At 38.1% G+C, this 21384-nt stretch overlaps 1 protein-coding gene across 1 annotated transcript in view; it reads left to right on the top strand.

The window, feature by feature from the left end:
- LOC150099187 (uncharacterized) overlaps positions 1-21384 on the top strand; it is a 59666-nt gene that overhangs the window by 27443 nt on the left and 10839 nt on the right. The window contains exon 4 of the mRNA XM_090404275.1: positions 7701-7753. Within this exon, the coding sequence (XP_090260401.1) occupies positions 7701-7753 (53 nt within the window). The remainder of the gene's footprint in view (positions 1-7700; positions 7754-21384) is intronic.

The following is a 21384-nucleotide window of genomic DNA, read 5'->3' on the forward strand; positions in this document are numbered from 1 at the left end:
GGAAATTAATTGTATATACTCCTTTAATAAGAATATGTTCAGTGTTAAAAACAAAGCCGATGTTTTTGCCGCCGAAGCTGTATGTAATAGATCTACATGGCAGCATAAGAAAGGTTGTTTATAAACTTTGTGTGTATGAGAAAGTCTTACAAGTTCTGCACGTAAACACCTCCAAAGTCAGTCAGAAAGGTTCAAACAACTTTCCAATGGCCAGCAACCTTACAATCAAAAGAAGGCACAGAAGAGAACAAAGAGCGGGCCAAACTTGAATCTTAAGATGAAAGAATCATGCCGAATTCTTCGGGGGTTACAAACTTCGTGCAAGGTCTCAGAGAAGGCATAATAAAAAGAGACAGAGCCAAGCATATTTTACTTCCCAGAAAAAATGCTGCCTGGTTTCAGATGGAGACAGAGCTTCCAACAGTTGCAGAGACAGCTAGGCTGCAGACAGGGTTTCAAATTGCCGAAAGGAGAAGTTCCAATCGGCAGAGAAAAGTTTCCAGTCCAGAGAGAGGGATCCTGGTGAGATAGTTGGCGCAGTTCGAGTTAGTGGAAGTGGCAATTTGAGCTACTTCTAGGCGACAGTCATCCAGGCATTTTCGGCGAGCCCAAGCAGAGGAGAAAAGGCGAGGCAAATTACCCTAAGCCAGCTTTGCTCGGAAGTTTTTCTTTTCGCCATGGGAGAATAACATTTTGCCGGAGCTTATGAGTACCACAGATCGCTGTTTACAGCCCGCTATTTTTCCGATGAGATACAACTGAAGCCAAATTTCCTGAGGAAGCTCGAGATCTAAAATGAAAGAATTGCCATAGAACTTTTAGTGAAAGACTTTTGACTGAATGTGCAATACAGAGCCTTTGTAAGTTACATACTTTTATTTTATATAATTCCTCTTATAGTGTGTATTAGAAGGACCTTTAAGATATTTGTTTAACAGTGATAAGAAGTGTTTAAGAGAATCAATTGGCATGTTGGAAGTTGATATGAAGTTTGTAAAAGATAACTCTAACCTCTTTGCAAGTAAACTAGGAGTTTAATAAGTTGAAATTGTAAGTGGAGAGTAAATAAGTTTTTGAGTTAAAGAGACCAATTAATGTTGATGTAAAAAGGGTCTGATTTATGCTAAAGAATTTTTATAGATGGATAGAGGAAGCAATCTCCCTAATATTTAAATTCGTGTATATTTCATAGTAATGTAAATAAAATGTGTTTTGATTGTTTTGTTAAAAGAGTGCTGTCTGATTGTTTATTTACAACTGCACTGTTTCTAAAAAAATCATACTTGTGAGCGGTAATACAATTTAATTTGACGCTGAAGCGTCAAATTAAAAGAATTTTCTACGACTTTGTGTAGTTTTATCGAAGGAATTTGTGTTAGAGAAAGAGATAGAAATCTACCGGCCGTATTGTTGAGTTTTATGGTAATTAATGATATTAGTGCTGCAGTCTCAGTTAAATAAATTTTCTAGTATCTTAGGCATAAGACTCGTAGTGCGAAAAGTAGATAAGCATAGTACGCAGTAGAGTAAATGAGAAAGGATAAGAGAAAAAGCGCATTAGAGTAAAGCTATAAAAGAATTAGGAATAAAGATTTAGGAAAAGTATAAAAATAAATATTTTAAGAATAATGGTATATAAGGTATAGAAAAAAAAATAAAGACACTTAAAATAAAGAGAAATTAACAGCATATGATTACAATGGCACACATTCGTTTACAGTCAGCAGACTCATCGCAGGAGGTCCTTCCTAGGAAACACAAAGCCTAACATGCCACTCATTGACCGTTCTTGCTCTCACCACTATCAGATCAGACAATGAATTCCATGGTCCCACCACCCTCCATGAAAAGACATCACTACTTACCCTCTTGCTCACAGCTTCCTTTCGTACTTTCCAGGGATGGCCCCTTGTCATCACTCCTTTTACCATCACTCTTTTATCTCTGCAGGTCAGAGATAAGAGTTATTTTGTATTATTACAAATAATCCTCTGGGTTACCTTCGTCACCTTTGCAATATGTACTCTGAATTTCAGTTTTCTATCAATCATCACCCCAGATCTCTTGTCCCTCCCTACTGCCTACAGTACATCTCCAATCAAGTATGCAGCCTCAATTCAACGTATCCCAATCTTCAAGACTACATTTTGCTGCATTAAACCGATACTCTCATTCGTTCACCCATCTATCTAGTTTATTCAAATCCTCTTGCACGACTCCATCTGTACTATTATTATAACCCCAGCTTCACATCATTGCAGCAAACAACTGAATATCCACTTGCAATCCATTGAAAATGTCATTGTTTTAAAGGATAAACAATACAGGTCCCTGTATTGAGCCCTGTGGAACTCCACTTGTAACCTGCTTCCTTGATGTTGCCCCACCACACACAACTCTCTGATACCTATCAGATAACCAATCCTGAATCCAGGTTTGATTATCTGATAGAAGACTAATCTGACATCTAAACTCCGTGTGCTGTAACATAAATATCAGCTTATCATGTGGCACTCTGTAAAATGCCTTTGCAAAGTCCAAAAAAATGGCAGTGTATGCCTTTGCTTCATCGACTGCTCTTTTCACTTTAATATAAAAGGCAGTCATGTTATTTAAACAAGAGCGCCCTTAACAAATCCATGCTGATTCTCACAGATAACATTACCCTCATCTGCACAACGCTGTATGTATGTATATAGTCGATCACTAATTTCTCCAAAACCTAACTACTGATGAAACAAAAACTGGCCTGTAATTAGACAGTCTCCTACCGCCCTTATGCAATGGCACTATTTTGCCTTCCTTCCATTCCTTGAGTACCTTTCCCATAGTCAGATTTTCATTGAAAAGCCAGGTCAACAATGGTGTCAGTTCTTGAGCGCATTCTCTCGAAACCCGTGGTGGAATACCATCCAGCCCCAATGCTTTACTGATATTCAGAGTATTCAGTATTTGGAACGTGCACTCCCCTTGCACCTCTAAACCTTATACCTGCCCTATCTGTCTAGTATTAAAACTACTTCTCCAGGATGAAATACTCCAATAAAGTGTTCATTGAACAACTCCACTCTCTGCATTAGTCACTCTATTCCCATTTTTATCTCACAATGTCATTCTTCCACATTCATTTCTCCTCCTACTGGCCACATAGCTAAAAGATTCCCTAGGATTTTCTTTGGACCTGAGCGGCAATCGCTTCTCATATTCCAGTCTTGCCTTCCTCACCATACTAGTCACTCTCCTGGCCTGAGTCTTATATTCTTCATGCATCTGCTCTCCGCTCCTCTCCTTATATCTCATCCATATTCTCCTTTTCACCTGCAGTTCCTGTTTGATATTGTTTGTCATCCACTTGACACCAAATTGTGTCTGCTCCTTCACTCATGTAATACAGCTTACTGTTGCTGTTAACAAATATTCCTTCACCACCATTTCCCAAGCACTAATGATATCATTTCCTTCCCATTCTGCCCTCCATGGAACCGCCCCAAGTTGATATCTAAGACTCTTATAATCACCTACCCTATAATTCTGCATATGTTCCCTTTTCTTTGATACTCTTGCATGTCTATTCATCTTCTATGTCAAAACTACATGTTCACTCTCTCCAGCTTGGTGGAGAGATATCATCTCAGTTATTAGCTGTTCTGATGCTATGACCAAATCCAAAACTCTTGAACCTCTGGTTCCTCCTATTAAATGCTGACTAAGACACTTGGCCTTCAAGAATTATAGAAATTCCATTTCCTTATTACTGCATGCATTTTTCCATTCCCAGTTTATGCTGCAGTAGTTAAAATCTCCCATAACCATTTTTCTTGCACTTCCCAAGCTCAACTGCCTAAATATCTCCTGCTACTCCACCCTCTGTATTCCTTGGCTTGTAGCAACACTCTGCTAAATATTTTGTCTTGCCACATTTACCTCAAACCATATGCTTTCAAAACCATTAGTGTCAATGCCTTCCAAAGCCTGCGCTTTTAGTGGTCATAAATCATCTCTTATCATAAATACTCCACATTTTCCTCCTGTCCTGTCGAAATATCAAGCAGGGAAATTACGTGAATGTGCAAGCAAATTGCCAGTGCCGTTTACTAGGCTGTTAACTTAAGTCTGAACTCTGCTAAGAGCTCAGACTTGTGTCTGGGCATTCAGATGTGGACCAGTGGAATGTTCAGACAGATCTCAATGCTCTGACAAGTCCTTGAGCTTAACTCGCCTGAATTCGTTGGAGAAGAGAAATTGGTAGAGAAGATTCAGAGGTGAGTAAGTTGATGACTGGTCAAGGAATGCTCCATACATTGATAGATTGAGAGCTTATGAGTTGCAGAAATTAGTTGATAGGCAGGAAAGATGGGATATCATAGAAACATTTAAGCTACATGTTTGTATTTACTAAATCAGTTTATAGAATTGATGCAGGAAAAATATTTCAGCAGTTGGCTACTGGTGGAAGAATAAGAAGGCATCCCTAGAAATTAAGATTGTGAGGAATGGATTTTTTTTGGAGAATGCTTAACGAGTGGGATGCATTGCCAGACGTAGTTGTGAGTGCTACGTCTGACGATGAGCTCAAGGAGATGTATGATAGATTCTGTGAATAATTTGGTTCTCCCATGATGACTCTTCGGACTTCCTCAAGATGCGTTCAGGACACCCAAACTATCCACACAATTTATCATACCTCTAATTCCCTAAATCCCTGGCTTCATAAATTTGCTGGAGTACAGTTTCTCAATACGATACACAGCTTGTAATTTTTGTATCCCAAAATGCATAATTTTACACTTTTCAAAATTAAATTGACATCCATTTTGTTTTGCCCACACTGTCAACACCTATTTAAATTATCCTGCAAGCTCTCTACATCACCTTGATTCACTATTATTCTATATAATATATAAGCCAGCAAAGGTTGGTCGATCGGTAGAACCTCTGCTACTAATGGCTTATGCAAAAAGTTTAGCAAGTTTGAGCGCGGTTAGTAGTTGGAAAAGTAAATCATTCGATGCTGTTGGCACACTCTCCCTCGATGAGTCTTTGGACTCCCTGGAGGTGTCTCTCCATTTGCTTCTGTCCCTATCTTGTTGGTGCCAAAGAGTTTTTCTTGTATCATGTGGCCATCTTCTTTCAGGTCTTCCAGCTGATCTTTTACCTTCGTGATAATAATAATTTTGCATAATCAGCAAACAACTGAATATTTCCTTTCAGGTTATTTCCTGTATTGTTTATATACAAACCACTAGTCAGCATCTTTTGCTTGGATTTCGCCCCTCCATATACCACTTTTTGATATCTTTGTAACAGCCATCCTCTTATCCTCATTACCAGTGTTATATACATTACCATTTGTACTATTTTGTCTGGTATTAGGTCAAAGCGTCTCCTACTTTTACCCCTTTTTTTATAGCCACTTCTGAGTGTAGGTGCCTCCCAATTCTTTCCATCTGCTTCTAGCCTTAATTTGTTGGTGCCAAAGAGTTTTTCTTATATCATGTGACCATCTTTTTTCAGGTCTTCTAGATCTTTTATCTTCATATGGCTGCCACGCCAGTGAAACGTCTATCCATCTATTGTCCTTGAGTCTTGCAATGTGTTCCACCCATTTCCATTTCTTTCGGAGTGTGTTTTCTCCAATATCTAAAAATTTGTTTTAGCTGTTATTTCTTCATTTTTGATTTTATCTCTGAGTGTTATGTTTAGCAGGCATCTCTCCATTCTTCTTTCTGTTTTTTACATTTTATCTATTATTTCCTTTTTGAATGGTCAATTTTCTGCTCCGTCATAACAGGCAGTAGACATTGGTTGTGAACAGTCTTGCCTGTTCTCAGGTTTTATTTTTCTCTTTAAAAATTTCTTGTTTTCCAAAAGCTGCCCATCCCATTCCTATTCTTTTTTCACCCCTTCCATTACTTCATGTTTCTTATTTGTTAGCAATTTTCCTAAGTATTCATACGCACGTACTATTTCAATTTCTGTATTGTTTATCTCAATAACGTCTTTCATCATATCCTTTACTGTTTGTCATTATTTTAGTTTTTGAGATAAAACTTTAATAAAGTTTTCTCACTATTGATTTAGTTGTTAGATCCTCTGTCATTTCTTTCATGTTGTTTGCAATAAGAATATCAACAGAAAATCTTAGGTTATTTAATTTAATTCCATTAATATCAAATTCTTTATTGGACCATTCTAAATTACTCATCACATATTCCAGTATCAATGCGAAGAGTTTGGGAGATGTGCTGTCTCCTTGTCTTATTTTTCATGATGTGAAATTTTTACTTATTTCATTAAGAATGATATTTGGTGTAGCATTTCATAAATATGTTTTATTATATTAATAAATTGTTTTTCATAATCTCTAAGAGCTTGTATTATTGATGATTTTTTATGCTATCAAAAGCTCTTTTAAAATCTATGAAGGCCAAGAAGAGGAAGGTTGTATTCATTTTTCAATAAGCAGGCTTATTGATTGAATATGATCTATTGAACTGAAGTTCTTTCTGAAACCAGCTTAAGAAAAGGGTTGTATTGAATCAAGTCTTGTTTCTAATTGGTTATAATTCTCGTGAAAAGATTATAATTTTGAGATAACAAAAGTCTGTAGTTTTCTTTTTTTAATTTACTTCTTTCTTTTATGCAGTAAAATAATGTTTGCATTATTCCATATTTGGGGTGTTTCTCCTTTTTTGATGCATCTATTGTAGAGGATTTCCAATTCTTGTTTTAGAATATTCCCTTCTTTAATCATCTCTATTATTAAACCATCCTCCCAGCAGCTCTATTAAAGATTTCTGATGGAGATTTATGCTTTTGTGAGATGCTTGTAGGAGGTGTGTTGAGGATTCTTTTTATTGACTTAGATTCATAACCATTCTTTTTGAGTATCTGTGTTAAATATTTAAATTCTTCATTTCTCTGTTTTTCTGTGCTGGAAATATTATAAGCTCTGTCCCTCAAGGTTTTAATAAAACTTATTTTTTGCGAGGGGTGGTCGTGGTGTGAGGCCGCATTAAGAAATCTTCCTATCTTGGTGGGTTTTCTATAGATGGAGAAGGATAATTTATTATCTTTTTCGTTAACTTCTATTAGGATATCAAGGAAGGGCAGTTTTTTATGTTCTTCTTGTTCCAAAGTAAATTTTATGTTGTTGTGTATATTATTCAGGTAATCTTTGAAAGCAGTTGGTTCTTCTGTTATTCCTGGCAATGTGATGAAAATATCATCGATATAGTGTAGCCAAATTTTCGGTTTTTTTATGATAATTGTTTAAAGCATTATTTTCAAAATTTTTCATAATATAGATTAGCTAAAGCTGGGGAGAGCCCATAGCCAGTCCTTTTTGTTCCCAAAATTTGTCTTGATACATGAAAAAAGTATTTTTTTATGCAATGTTTATAAAGTTTTGACGATGTCCGGAGGAAAAAGGTCTTCAAGGAGATTCACTGTTTCATTTTTGGGAACATTTGTAAACAGGTTGATTACATCCAAACTTGCTATAATTTCTTACTTCTATTATTTCTTGTTTACTAAATAATTGTATTCCATTTTGGTCTTCAAGAGAAATGCATGACCGAGCCTTTCCTATCCATCCATCCATCCCTGAATCCTCTTTTTGTTATATAATATATAAAATATTAATAATAATTTTTATTATTATTGTTTATACTGTTTGAAGCTTTGTTGTCTATTCTTAGGTGCATTGTGTTTGTGGACCTAATTTCTCATGGCAGTAGTAACATAACACATGGTATATGTCACGTGGTTTTGTTAATTTCTCAATTAACCGAGGCAATTAGCTGTTGAACACCGATATCACTTTGGACCTGAGACTACAGCAGATCTTATCCAGAACTGACTTGATGAATGTTTTCTACAAATTTTCATCATGTTTTTTGTTGAATGGTAGTTTGTGTACGTGAGGTGAGTGCCGATCCTCTATCGTTTTCACCATTTCGGGGAGGCATCCAGAGATCTGACAGTAGAGTTAGTGTTGCCTAAACTCATCAGCATGTACGGAGTTCATGTCATTTGCGACATAATGATGAAGCCAGCCTGGTTTCCCGAGTGGTTAGCGTATCCGCTCTCCAGCCAAAAGGCTGCAGGTTCGAATCCCGCCGTGGGCATGGATGTTTGTGATTGTCTGTGAAAATACTAGTGGTGGTGGACGGCGGTAGATGGTGTTGTTGTAGGTGATGAAGGTAGTTGCTGTTGGTGGAGATGGAGAGTTGTAGATTAGGTGCTCTCCCTCGATAAGTCTTTGGACTCCCTGGAGGTGTTACTACTAATAATGATGTAATGAATCATGCTGTGAAACGTGCAACTTCCTTTTACATCTATTCCTATATGTTTTTGTGCACGCCTACAAGTCATATTATCTCATTTTTACAAAGAGTATGACATTTCGACCGTGGTATAAGTGCAGAATATCATCATATCTAATAGAGTTTGTGGCACATAAACAAGTTTCACAATGGGAATTTTTCGTGGGCATTACGCGTTGTAAAATTCAGTCTGCCATACACATAACTTTTCTTTTATTTTTCAACAAGGTGCTCAATTCTTTAGTTATAAACTGTCCAGTGGCAGCTCGTGGCTTGAAATCGTGGGGGGTGCTGCAACTTTCGAAATACACACATACACTGCAAGTACAGTGTATGTGTTTGGATGAAATATCAAAATTATGGTAAAAATTAAAAAAAAATTAAACATGAAAAAATATTGTTTATTATCGATAAAATTATACATTTTGGTATAATTCAAAATTACTTAAAAATAAAATATATTCTTGTTTTGTTTCATGAAAAAAATATTGCTTATTATCGATAAAATTATACAGTTTACTATAATTCAAAATTACTTAAAAATTCTGTAATCATAATTGTCAATAACCCCAATAATGTTCTAAAATAAAAACTATAACAAATGTTATGTCTTTAATTGTAATGTCCGAATATTTAAAGAGATGGAGTAAACACGATAAGCACTGCGAACACTTTACTACTGGTGCAAACTGCATCTTATTATTACATCACACCTCCAGGGAGTCCAAAGACTCATCGAGGGAGGGCATCTACTCTACAACTCTTCGTCTCACTACTCCACCAATCTTCATTATCTAACACCAACGCCATCTACCACCATTGGTGCTTCCACAGACAATCATAACATCCATGCCCAAGGCGGGATTCAAACCCGCAGCCTTTTGGCTGGAGAGAGGATACGCTAACCATTCGGCCAACCAGGCTGGCAAACACTTCCTACTAAATGACACCGTAGTAAACACAGTGTTGCTAGCGTCCTTCGCCTTCCTAAGTGCAACAAGATGGATTTTTATTATTTTTTATACAAAATAAGAGAATTGTATGGGATTGTTGATGATAAAATTAAATATTACAAGCAAATATAAATAAATTAATAAATATTGTTATATCCCCGTTTTTTGTTTTGTCTTATCTTTAATTTGGTTTTTACTTTTACATTAAATTTAGCTTTCAGTTTTGTATCTCTTGTTATCTGGCTTCAGTTGCCGACAAATTTGTATAGATTAAAGACTGCGCTAGCTGCCAACTAAATTCTGATACAACATCCAATAATACTCAACAAAAATGTAGGGATCAAGATATATGCAGTCGTGGTCCCTATTCTCATATCACTATTGGTTTCCCCTTTAAATGCATGGTACGAAATTTTTCAAACTGTAATTCATATCCGGAGAAGATATGACAAACTCGATTGATTATGTAAAAAAAACCACATTTATTATTTCACAAAGACAAGTATACATGTTATTTAAATTCTTAACCTTAGAAGATTTCTAAATCACTTAGGGAATTGAAACAACGTAGATCCGAATATAAATTAAATAATACTTTAATAGATATTTCCGATATTTCGGCAATGTCACATGGCCATTTTCTAAAGGAACTTACAAAAAGGCAGGTGCACACAGGCACTAACAATACAGTAACTGAGAATGAAGATGTGAAGCTATCGTTCTCCTAGAAGTCCTGATGGTGCCCTCTGGCGGGCTAAGTAGGCGTTCTTGGCTGTTGGGCTGAAGGTCTGCTGATGTATGCCTCCCAAATTTGGGGCAGTCGCATACAACCAAATTTGTTGAGGTTTGGAGAGTTTCTTAGGGCAGAGGCTGATTCCATAAATAATCTTTCGAATTTATATTTGCTCCGGTGTATTATTGTTGCTTTCTTCCACCGTATTCTGTGGCGAGTATCCAGAGCATGGTCTGCAAGACCAGAATGGCTATACTTGTAAAATATTAAAACCTACAAACCACAGCCCCCCTCCTCCCCCTCCACAAAAAAGATTACTCTAAATCCATCACCATTCCCTACATCCGAGGCACCTCAGAAAAAATTACCAAAATTCTAAAAAAACATGACCTCACCTCCTGTTACAGGCCTTACAGAAAATTGGCATCCCTTATCCGCTCTACCAAAGACCTACCTGGTGTATACCAGGTCCCTTGCAGTTGTAAACTGTCATACTTTGGCCAAACAGGCAGGACAGCGAATATCAGAATTTCTGAACACAAGGACTACATCCGGTTTTATAAGTATAGCCATTCTGGTCTTGCAGACCATGCTCTGGATACTCGTCACACGATACGGTGGAAGAAAGCAACAATAATACACCGGAGCAAATATAAATTCGAAAGATTATTTATGGAATCAGCCTCTGCCCTAAGAAACTCTCCAAACCTCAACAAATTTGGTTGTATGCAACTGCCCCAAATTTGGGAGGCATACATCAGCAGACCTTCAGCCCAACGGCCAAGAACACCTACTTAGCCCGCCAGAGGGCACCATCAGGACTTCTAGGAGAACGATAGCTTCATGTCTTCATTCTCAGTTACTCTATTGTTAGTGCCTGTGTGCACCTGCCTTTTTGTAAGTTCCTTTAGAAAATGGCAATGTGACATTGCCGAAATATCGGAAATATCTATTAAAGTATTATTTATTTTATATTCGGATCTACGTTGTTTCAATTCCCTAAGTGATTTAGAAATGCATAACCAACGTATAAGCCTGTCTACGAGAATAACCTTAGAAGAGTCTGGATTCCCCTTACTTAATTAAACACATTTAAACTTCTGCACTATGATCTCATACTAGACATAAATTCCTCACTTCTGTACATATATCTATCCTCAGACTCTCACAATTAAGTTACCTCATAATATCATATATGAAACATTACATATAAACACTAGACAATTCAATAAATCTGACATGTAATTCTCTAGGACAATAGTACTTAATTCTCGACTTAATTCTCTCCCCCAAAATATCTGTTAACACTTAATTACTTTCTGATCATATGACATTACTTTTCTTAAATCACATAAACAGGTCGGAGCTCGGCCTCCTGTTCGGTTGAAGCCTAATATGCTTTCTTCTTAACAGTAGACACAGGTGTCCAAATTGCAGACTGTTCTTGTGGCACAACACGTAAATAGCATATGTTCTTAACTTCTGTTTCTTTACTCCACGGATACTTTAATCCTACACTAATATAAGAAAATCTTCGCTTACCGTTCTTGCTTTGACTAGGTATTCTGATCTGTTCACTGTACCTCCTCTGATGGCGGGCTTTGTTCCTTTGTTCTACACAAACCGAAAACACTCATGCACAGATCTGTACGCTGACGTGGATTTCATCAGCGGCTCTTTCTCCTTATGTGTTTGAACACATTGTAGTTGCAGCTTTGACTCATGTAACATGCATAGCAAGGGGAGATTCTTTCTACATGTGGTGGCAAGCTTACATAGCTCTCCTACGGGAAACTTGGTGCCGACGAACCTCGGAGACGAGACACAAGCGATCAGAGGTAAGAGACAAAAGAAAAGAGAGCGATTCAATTGACAATTGACATTTATGTCTTTAGGGGTGAAGCAAGATGCTTTTCATATTCCCCGCTATCTGTTGTGGTTGCAGTGAAGGTAAAATTTTGAGCAGAATGTTCTCCCTGATTGGGCATGAAGATTATGCATCACTAAAGGAGGCCAATATAGTTTTTGGTCTTCTATATTTGAATATGTCCGTTGGATCGTATGGTGTAGCTTGTTGAACCAAATCGTTGGGATGTGTGGACGTCTTTAGGAAAAACTTGGTGGCTAAGGATCGTAGTAAAGAGAAAATGTAGGGAATATTTGTGTCTCTGTGGAGTTGAATGTTTCTAACAAACCACGGGGCGTTCAAAATCATTCTCAGGCACTTGTTCTGCACTCGCTGTATTTTGATGATGTTAGCATTAGAGGTGTGGCTCCAGGCCGGAGAGGCATAGGTGATTATAGGACGAATTGTCATCTGGTATAGTTGCAATTTGATTCTGTTGCTGAGCTTGCTATTTCTATTAATTAGCGGATAGATCTATGCTATGGCTTTAGATGCCTTTGTGCATGCAGACTTGGTGTGTTGATTGAAAGATAGCTTTTTGTCGAGAATTACACCCAGGTAATTTGTTTCTGACTGCCAGGGAATTTTAGTATTGAATAGTAACAAATCTCCTACAGGAGACATTGACCTTTTTGAGAAAAGAACGGCTGAGCTTTTCTGGGGGTTGACTTCCAATCTCCACTTAGAGAACCAACCCTCCAGCTTTAGAATGTTTTCTTGAAGCTTTCTGGTAATGAAAAGGGGTCTGAGAGATCTGGTTAGTATTGCCGTATCGTCCGCATATAGGGACAAAATGGAAGTCATCGGATTGTGCGGGATGTCTGACATGTATATAGAGAACAGTAATGGAGCCAGTAGAGATCCCTGTGGCACTCCAGCAAAGATGTGGCGCTGGGAGGATGTAGAACGGTTGATTTTTACTTGCATTGATCTATTTTGAAGATATGAGTGGATTAAATGAACCATTTTAGGTGAGATGCCGGCTGAGATAAGCTTGTGCAGGAGTCCAAAATGCCAGATTTTGTCAAATGCTTTGGATAAGTCTAGGAAAACAGCGCCTGTGCACTGGCGCCAGTTGTAGCTGGTTGTGATGTATTCAACAATTCTGTGGATTTGCTGGGTAGTACTATGGTGTTGCCTAAAACCAAACTGTTCTTTTGGAAGGATGTTTAGGTCATTTATTGAGGTCTGAAGTCGTGAGAGGATGACCTTCTCTGCAACCTTACCCAGATTTGAGATGAGACTGATTGGACGATAATTTTGGGGTAGGTGTGAGACTTTGCCTGGTTTATGTATGGAAATTACGTCAGCCAGTTTCCAGGTGGAAGGAAAATAGTGAAATCTTAAAATTGCATTTATTATACTGGTCAGGTACACTAATGCCCTCCGGGGAAGAAGTTTAATCACATGATTAGTAATGCCGTCTGGTCCAGGAGCTTTTTTGTTCTTTAAATTTTTAATAATGTCATATATCTCAGCAGGTGATGTTGATGCAATATGGTCAGTGCTGGTGATAGGAAGTTTGAGTGAGTATCTGACCTTGCTGTGAATCTTATGTATGTGGTCAAAGTCAAGGTTTCCATACGAAGGCCTGCATTACTCTTCCAAGCTGTGCGCTATAACCTCTGCTTTGTCCACATCTGTGTGAGCAAGGCCCTGATCAGTTAATATTGGGGGAAGGGATCTGCTTTGTTTTTGGTATTTTTCAGTAGTCCCCAGATGGAGTGATCACTAGGTGAAATGGAGGATAACTTTTCATCCCATACATAGTCTCTATGAGCTTTCAGTGCATCTCTTACTGCCCCATTTAGTCTGTTTAGATTTGTTTTGTCTTGTGGTGCACACGTGTTACGGAATCTTTTTCGAGCTCGGTTTTTATCTCTGATTAAGTTCATGATGGCTTCAGGCAAACGATCTGGCTTGCGGGCAGATTTGTAGGAGGAAGCTACCTTTATAGCAGAATTAATTTGTTGTGTGAGATTTGTAACTGCAGTTTCTACTACTTCTTTTGTGCGTATGTGAGTAACAGGTCCAATATAATCCTTGAGTGCTGCTGACAGTCTTTCCCATACAATGTAGGAGTGAGAAGGAGGACACAGGAATTCTTGATTTCCCAGCTGTAGTAGAATTGGATTGTGATCAGATGATAGTTCATCCATAGATATGATACTGTACTGAAGTTTAATATCCTGCAGGATAGCTATATCCAGGATGTCAGCAGTGCCGAACGTACTGAGATGAGTTGGTTTCGTGGGGCCTGCCACAACAGCGTTGCTTGATCCTAAGTAATTGAAAAGGATGCAACCATTCTTGTTTGTGGTTGAACAATTCCACGCAGGATGCTTGGAATTCAGATCCCTGGCAATAATGGTGGGCCCTCTGATGCCTAAGATGGCATTTAGACCAGAGTGAAGTAGAGATTTTTGGGGAGGGTTGTAAGCTGAGTAGATTTTCAGTTTGCCAGTGGAGCTGGTGACTACTTCCACTCCTGTGATCTCAAGGTTAGTGGTTGAAGGAATGCTCACAGAGTGGTGCTTAATATAGTTTTTAATGAAGATGGCAGTGCCACCGCCTCTGTAGAGTAGTCTGTCATTTCTGTATAGGTGATAGCCCCTTATTGTAGGATTGTCTGAGGGTCTTAGATCAGTTTCGCTGATTAGAATAACACGGCTGATACCTAGATGTGAAGGCACGGAGTTCCAGGATTTTGTTTTTGAGACCATTTGCGTTCCAAGCAACTATTTGAAGAGATGCTGGAATGAGTTTGTTACTATTCATTTATGAGAGCTGTGAGGATGACCTGTGTTTGACGAAGAAATCTTTTAGTGGAGGCTTCAGTAGGGTTTGAAAGGCTAAAATTTTGTAGCATGTTTGCTAGTGAGGCCGTGATAATAGCTGTTAGGTTTTTAGGTGCTCTTGGTTGATTTTGTTCTGGAATTGGCCTAATTGTACGGGTCACATCGGCATAACTTCTTGTTTTCTTTTGGTTGGAGGACTCCGACTGTGGCCGCTGAGTCTCCGGTTTTGATGTCTGGGCCGCTGGTGTTCTTGTACTGTAGGAGGAGGGCTGACTGATTGCCTCCATCCGTCTGTTCTTTGGGTGTTGAGTACATCCTTTGTAGTTCGCCGGATGAGGGCCATTGCAGTTGGCACATTTGGCCGAGGTGGTCCTTGGCTTAGTGCAGGTATTGGTTTGGTGGCTGTCTCCACATTTTAAACATCTATATTCTGCTCTGCATAGATTCTGGGCATGGCCAAACTTTTGGCACCTGTGGCACTGCCCAGAAGATGATCTTTTACGGAGTGGTTCCGGTGTGACGATGAGACCACAGACTGTTTTTAAGTTGTAGATATCCTTATATATTTTGTGAATCTCAACAAGGACTAATGGCATGGGAGTTTTGTCTGTTTTGTACATTCTACTGACCTTGACTGGTGGCAGATCCTGAGAATTTAGGTCAGCAGCGATTTCTGCTGTGTCAATGTCTTCACAGACACCACGAAGGACTACTTTTAAATTTTTTTCCGAACTGAGCGCAAAGGTATGATACTGGATGCCTCTGTCGTCCAGTTCCTTGGTCAACCTTCTATAGTCTGTCACTGTTGCTGGCTGAATCTTTATGCCTTCATGCATGTTTTTGGCCTTAATGAAGCCAATATGCAGATTGGACATTGTAGATCGTAAAGCTGCCCACTTTTGTTTTTCTCTAAGGATGACCGGAGGCACCTTTTCTTTGGGAGAAGTAGCGGCGTCCGAACCCTGAGAATCCTGTTCCATTACAGTATTGTCATTACGCGGTTCTTCTGTTGTTCTTCACTTTTTGCGAGCACGCACTACAAAGTCTGAAGGAGTAGAAGGCATCGACTCTAAATGATCTTCAGCGACAGCGTCTGAGACACATTCGGGGGGAAACGTGTCATACAGTTTAACTTTTCCCGGCCAATTATCACTCAGTACCTTTTCCCAGTCTGAGGAATTCCTTGTAAACTTCTTCGAAGTTGGTCTCATTCAGAAGTTTTTCCATTTCAAGAATTTAAAATGTGTTGAGACACAGATGGAGAAAGAGTAGAGATCCCTCAGGTGCCCCGAGCAGGCAAAGACAATCCTGTGGACTTTTGAGGGTCCACTAGCAAATCCCGTAGACACTCTTAGGTGTCTACCAGCAATAAAATGTTACTCTATATATATATATATCCCGTAGATCAAATCGATCTACCAGCATCGGTAGCAAATATTTCACCTTAAAAAACCTCAGAATATGAAGAACACTTACCTCTGTATATATCATTTATCATTCAAAACTATCGCACTGAACTAATACGCGAGCATCCATTTGCATTCAATCTCTAATCTTCAATCCAGAATTCAATCCAGAGAGCGATTCGAACTCCCGCCGAAACTTTTATACTCCGGAACAGCTCCCTCACTCGGCGGTGTCGTCACGCATACAGCGGCAGCCGATTGGACGCGTGGCTACGAACTGCCTTCACATGTCTTAAAACTTGTACTTAGCTTATACATATTTACTTGTTAATATTACATAACTTTCTACTTTAATTCATTCACAATTACTATCTTAATAAACTTATGGGCTATCTTAACAATGTTTGGAATTTACACGTCTGGTTATTTACATTTTCCTGTGACATTATTCGGTACATTTCCCATCAGGAGGCATAAGCATGTCCTTATCCCTTCCTTCTGAGGTAATGTAACGTTGGATGGGAGAAAGGGATGACTCATCACTTTTTCCGACACAACAATATATTTATATATCGAGAAAATTTGGGGGGGATGCAGTTCCGCAGTGCCTATGCACGAACTGCCCCTGAAACCGTCACAAATGATTTAGCCACCTATGTTCCGCACATTGTTCATCAGCATGTTTCTCGAAATCGTAAGGGTATGTAAGCTAGGAATCAAAGGTTTGAACTGATAATTTGACCAGAAAATGAAAGCTGTTTTTTTGTTATACAAATTAAATCAATAAATGTAAGATTACCAGTCACTATGAACCAAACAGTGGTAGGATAAAGAGGAAGGAGTGACGTCCCTGGCAGTGGTTATCACTTTGAAAAAAAGTGATGTCATTTATCAGATATAGAACAACAACAATATTACTCGCTAGATTGCTGAAGCAAATATGCTTTTAATATTTCCCTTTATCTGTGTTACGAAGCTTGGGGGTGGTATTGTGAGCATTATACTTTCCCCTCTCCCTTTTGGGTCTGTGGAGTTAGCTGTGTTAAGCTGAGAGCAGGATTGTCTTGGGTCTTCTCTGTTTGTAAAATGTTCTATATAACATTTTGTGAAATTGGTGTGAAACGTGAAACTAGTATGCTAAGCAGTACTAGTTTCACGCCAATCGAGTGTTGTGTAGAATCGGAGGAAAGACTAAAACGACTCTCATCTGTAAAGAGCAGATTAGTCCATTGGTGTCTTCTCCAATTTTTATGGATAAAACATCACTGAAAACTTGCTCTACGGTGAGCTGTTGATAAGAGAAAGCACACTATAGGTCTTCTTGTCACAGATATCTCGCCACAGTTTGTTGAGATATCTGCATGCCTGTGCTTGAATGAAGCCGACTTGCTGTGGTGCATTCATTAAGTTTTGCTTTTAGAACCAAAACCTGTCTTTATGCTCATTAATAGAGCGAGGGTTACCTTGTAGCCAATGCTTGGAACACATTTCTTTGGTGTTTCAAACGCTGCCCAGAGTCTCGATGCACTCTAGATGAGATTCCAATCTCTCTGGCAATATCAGAAGTCTGCTGCCTTCTTCAAATTTTCAAATAATTCTTCCCCACGTGAAATCATCTATATCAGTGTTTCTCAACCTGTGGTTCGTGGAGATGGGACAGGTGGTCCGCAGACAGACTTAAATTAAATAAATAAATATATATATATATATATTAATTATTCAAACAAAACAAATTAAAATTGAATAAGTAAAAATTATTGAAATAAAATGGATACTTAAAAAATCCAACAAATAGCGGCCACAAATTATTGTAGCGATAGAATGACGAGTAATAAAGGAGTGGTGAAGTGAACAACAATATAGTTTTATTTCATCCGCCTTCCCTTGCTGCTTTGTCAAATTTGAAGCAAGCATGTGTTATCCACATTCAACCAGTTGCTTGTTTTTTTATTGATTTTTATTATTGAAGGTTTTTCTCCTTCGACAAAGGCTCAGTACATCTTCAAAAGTGTTAAGTGATACTTGGACAAAGTGTGTTGTGAGTTAACACTAGTATTTATATATTTTTGGAAACGTTTTTTTTAAAAAAAAAATGGAAAAGTGGCTTAGAACTAGGACTTTGAAAAGAAAAGCAAATGAAACAGGTGTTGCTAACCCTAATTGTGATACACATGTTGTAAAGGTAGGAAATCTATTAAAGTAGAAGAAACAAGCAGCTCAAAAAAAATAATAAATAACAGTAGGAAATATAACAGTTCATATTTGGAATTCGCGTTTACTTGGTGTGGAGTTGAAAGTGAACAGAAATCTCAATCTGTTTTGTGTTATGAAGTATTGTCGAACGAGTTCATGAAACTTGAGAAACTCCGACGAAATTTGAAACTAAACATTGTGATGTGAAAAATAAGCCAATCGAATTTTTTCAGCGACGCTTAGGGACATTAAATCATGGGAAAGATACAGTTTCCACCATGGGTTCGATTAATAGCAAGGCACTTGAAGCATTCTGTCTCTTAAGTTTGCGCATAGCAAAAACAGGAAAACCTCATTTATCAGGGAAAATTTGCTACTTCCAGCTATAAAAGATGTGGTAAAAATGTTGACTTGATTTCTCTTTCAAATGACACTGTCGGTTGCAGAATTAATGATATGACAGATGACGTAGAATCTCAATCGAAAGAGTTCAGAGCCCTAATTATTCGTTACAAATAGACGAGACTACTGATGTTACAAATGATATGCAGTTAATATGCTACGTAAATATGCGCATGATAACAACATTCATGACTATATACTTTTTTTGTAGAACTTTGTTATCCCGAACAACTGGAGAAGAAATATTGCACATCCTTAATAATTACATAATACACAAAGGGATCCAGTGGGGAAAATGTATGGGCTTCTGTTCGGATGAGGCTCGCGCCATTATAGGCAGGCATAGTGGAGTAGTTTCTAAGGTCGCGGAAGTAGCTCCTGATATGAATTGGATATATTGTTTCATACTAGGGAAGCGTTAGCCTCGTAACGAATGCCATCATTAAAACTGTGCTGTACAACGTTGTAAAGCTAGTAAATTTTATTAAGGATCGACCTAAATAAATTTTTTCTAATGTTTTTTTTTAAAAAAAATTACATAACTTAGTGGTCTGTAGAGCTGTTTTGGGCATTTTACTGATCCTTGGGCTTAGAAAGGTTGAGAAACGCTGATCTATATGATGTGTTTGAGATATTACAAGACATACAAGTTTGCAAACTTTATTCCTGCTCGAAAAGTGTGCTTCCAAACACAACTCACTCAATATAGCCTTTTGCCTTTATTCCTGTTAAGTGCTACCCAGTGACTCGTTCGGCGCGATTCGAAAATTTTGATGTGTACCCGCTTTCTATTCGAAATCGTCAGTTATACAAATTGATACGGGCCGATTCGTCTGAATTTGTAATCTTCAGAAATAATATATACAAGATGGGTAGAGCATGATATGGTGGTAGTCGTTTGCAGCTTCAAAATCGTTAATTGTTATGGAGTCAACTATTGACGAAAATTCAAGATGCAGGTCCGGTTTACAGATTTACAAAAATCAGCTGGAAAGAGTATAATCTCTTCCCATTTAAGAAGAAAGGCATTATTGGATGAAGATTGTTGTATCGACACTATTTCCTCTTACTCTTTACTGATAGCGGAGCACAAGTCTGTCATTGATTTCGTAATCATCAAGGGAGACAGTTCATCAGACAACTGCCACCGTCTCAAAACAATAAGCCCTAACATTCATACATTAGTGTTTGAAATAGTTGTCACATTCTGTAGTCTTAGTTGATTCGTTAATTTCAAAACAAAACAAAAGTAAAGTGCTTCTACATTTTTCCTCAAACCATGTCAAAATACCACATACAATATGATAATGTCCTGATATTTTATCTCCTTTAAAGACATGAGTCTTTTCTGTAAAATTGCCATAGTGTTGATAACAGCTCATAACTGTTGCGTGTACTCCATGTAGTCACAATGACTCATGTATAAGCTTGCGTCCAGGAAATACATATATTCATGCACACACACACCTGTATGATAATAAAAGTGTTATTTTTTGCTTAATAAATTATGGACTTCCAATGCTCTGTGAATGAGATACGTTGTTCTTCACTCTAGAATAGTCTGTTCTGTTGGTCGCATAGTTGCTTCGACGTCATTCATCTACTGTTTATGGAGCATCCTCGCACTACCTTGAATCCATGTTAATTCTTTAAACTATTGGTCGATCTCTTCCAATTGGGCAATGGTTCTCTTCAGTTAGAAAACCCTGTGTGCAAATTCTATCTAGGAAGCGAAGAAACTTCATCAGGGGGTTTTCAAACGAAGATGAGTTCTTGTCTCTAGTTTTGGAAACTCTGGTTTTTCATCTTGGAAAACAGGCAAACTTACCAGATAAAAACACATAATTTACAGACTTAATATACTGGCTTCATAGCCTTAGTTACTTCGTCCATATCTCCAAGTAACAACAGCATGAACCAAATGGGGAAGTCGAGATTTTACGTGCCAGCATTATTGGGTTCCTTTGATTTAGCCTCTTCCATCTTCGAGAGCATTTCTTGGTCCTCGTGTTTCCATTAGCTGATCTGTTGCTTATAGTTGACTTTGGGTGATGCAGGATAACACTTTTAAAGTCCATAAGTTTTTATCTATACGCTACCGATAGCATTCAGATTTATAGGTTACTCTTGGGTGCATATCTGTTTGATCTCGTACGTAACATCAGAGGCCATTATTGATGACAGCAATATACTTATATGATGTCTGTCCACGAACTTCCGGAAAATTATTATTATAACAAAACTGGGCACGTTTGTGTATTGTTTTGTAAGCAGATCTCTGTATAGACATATCGTAATGTGACGAAACAAGTCTAAAGCCATTGTATGACCTGTCATCTGCAGCTTTAATGAATGACCACGAGTATTTTTCTTTTTCTTTTTTTCTTAGTGTTCCAGTGGCAGGAATTTATCAAAAGCTTGCGTGTGCGCATCAAGTTTTATGTTTCTTATTATTATTACGTGACAACTCTAAGGAGTCCAAGGACTCATCGCGGAATGGCACTCTACATGACTCTGCTAAACGCATTTCACTGTTTCTACTACTATTTAATTTTCTCATTACACACAATTACCATCAACTCCATATATACCACTTCACTACCAACACTATTTTTTTTCTGTAAATTGCATGTGTTCTGAAGAAACAAAGCATTTCCGATTTGCCT

This window comes from Typopeltis vanoorti, chromosome 14 (assembly GCF_054136105.1).
Source record: "Typopeltis vanoorti isolate ZY-2024b chromosome 14, IOZ_Tvanoo_1.0, whole genome shotgun sequence".
NCBI classification, from domain to species: Eukaryota; Metazoa; Arthropoda; class Arachnida; order Uropygi; family Thelyphonidae; genus Typopeltis; species Typopeltis vanoorti.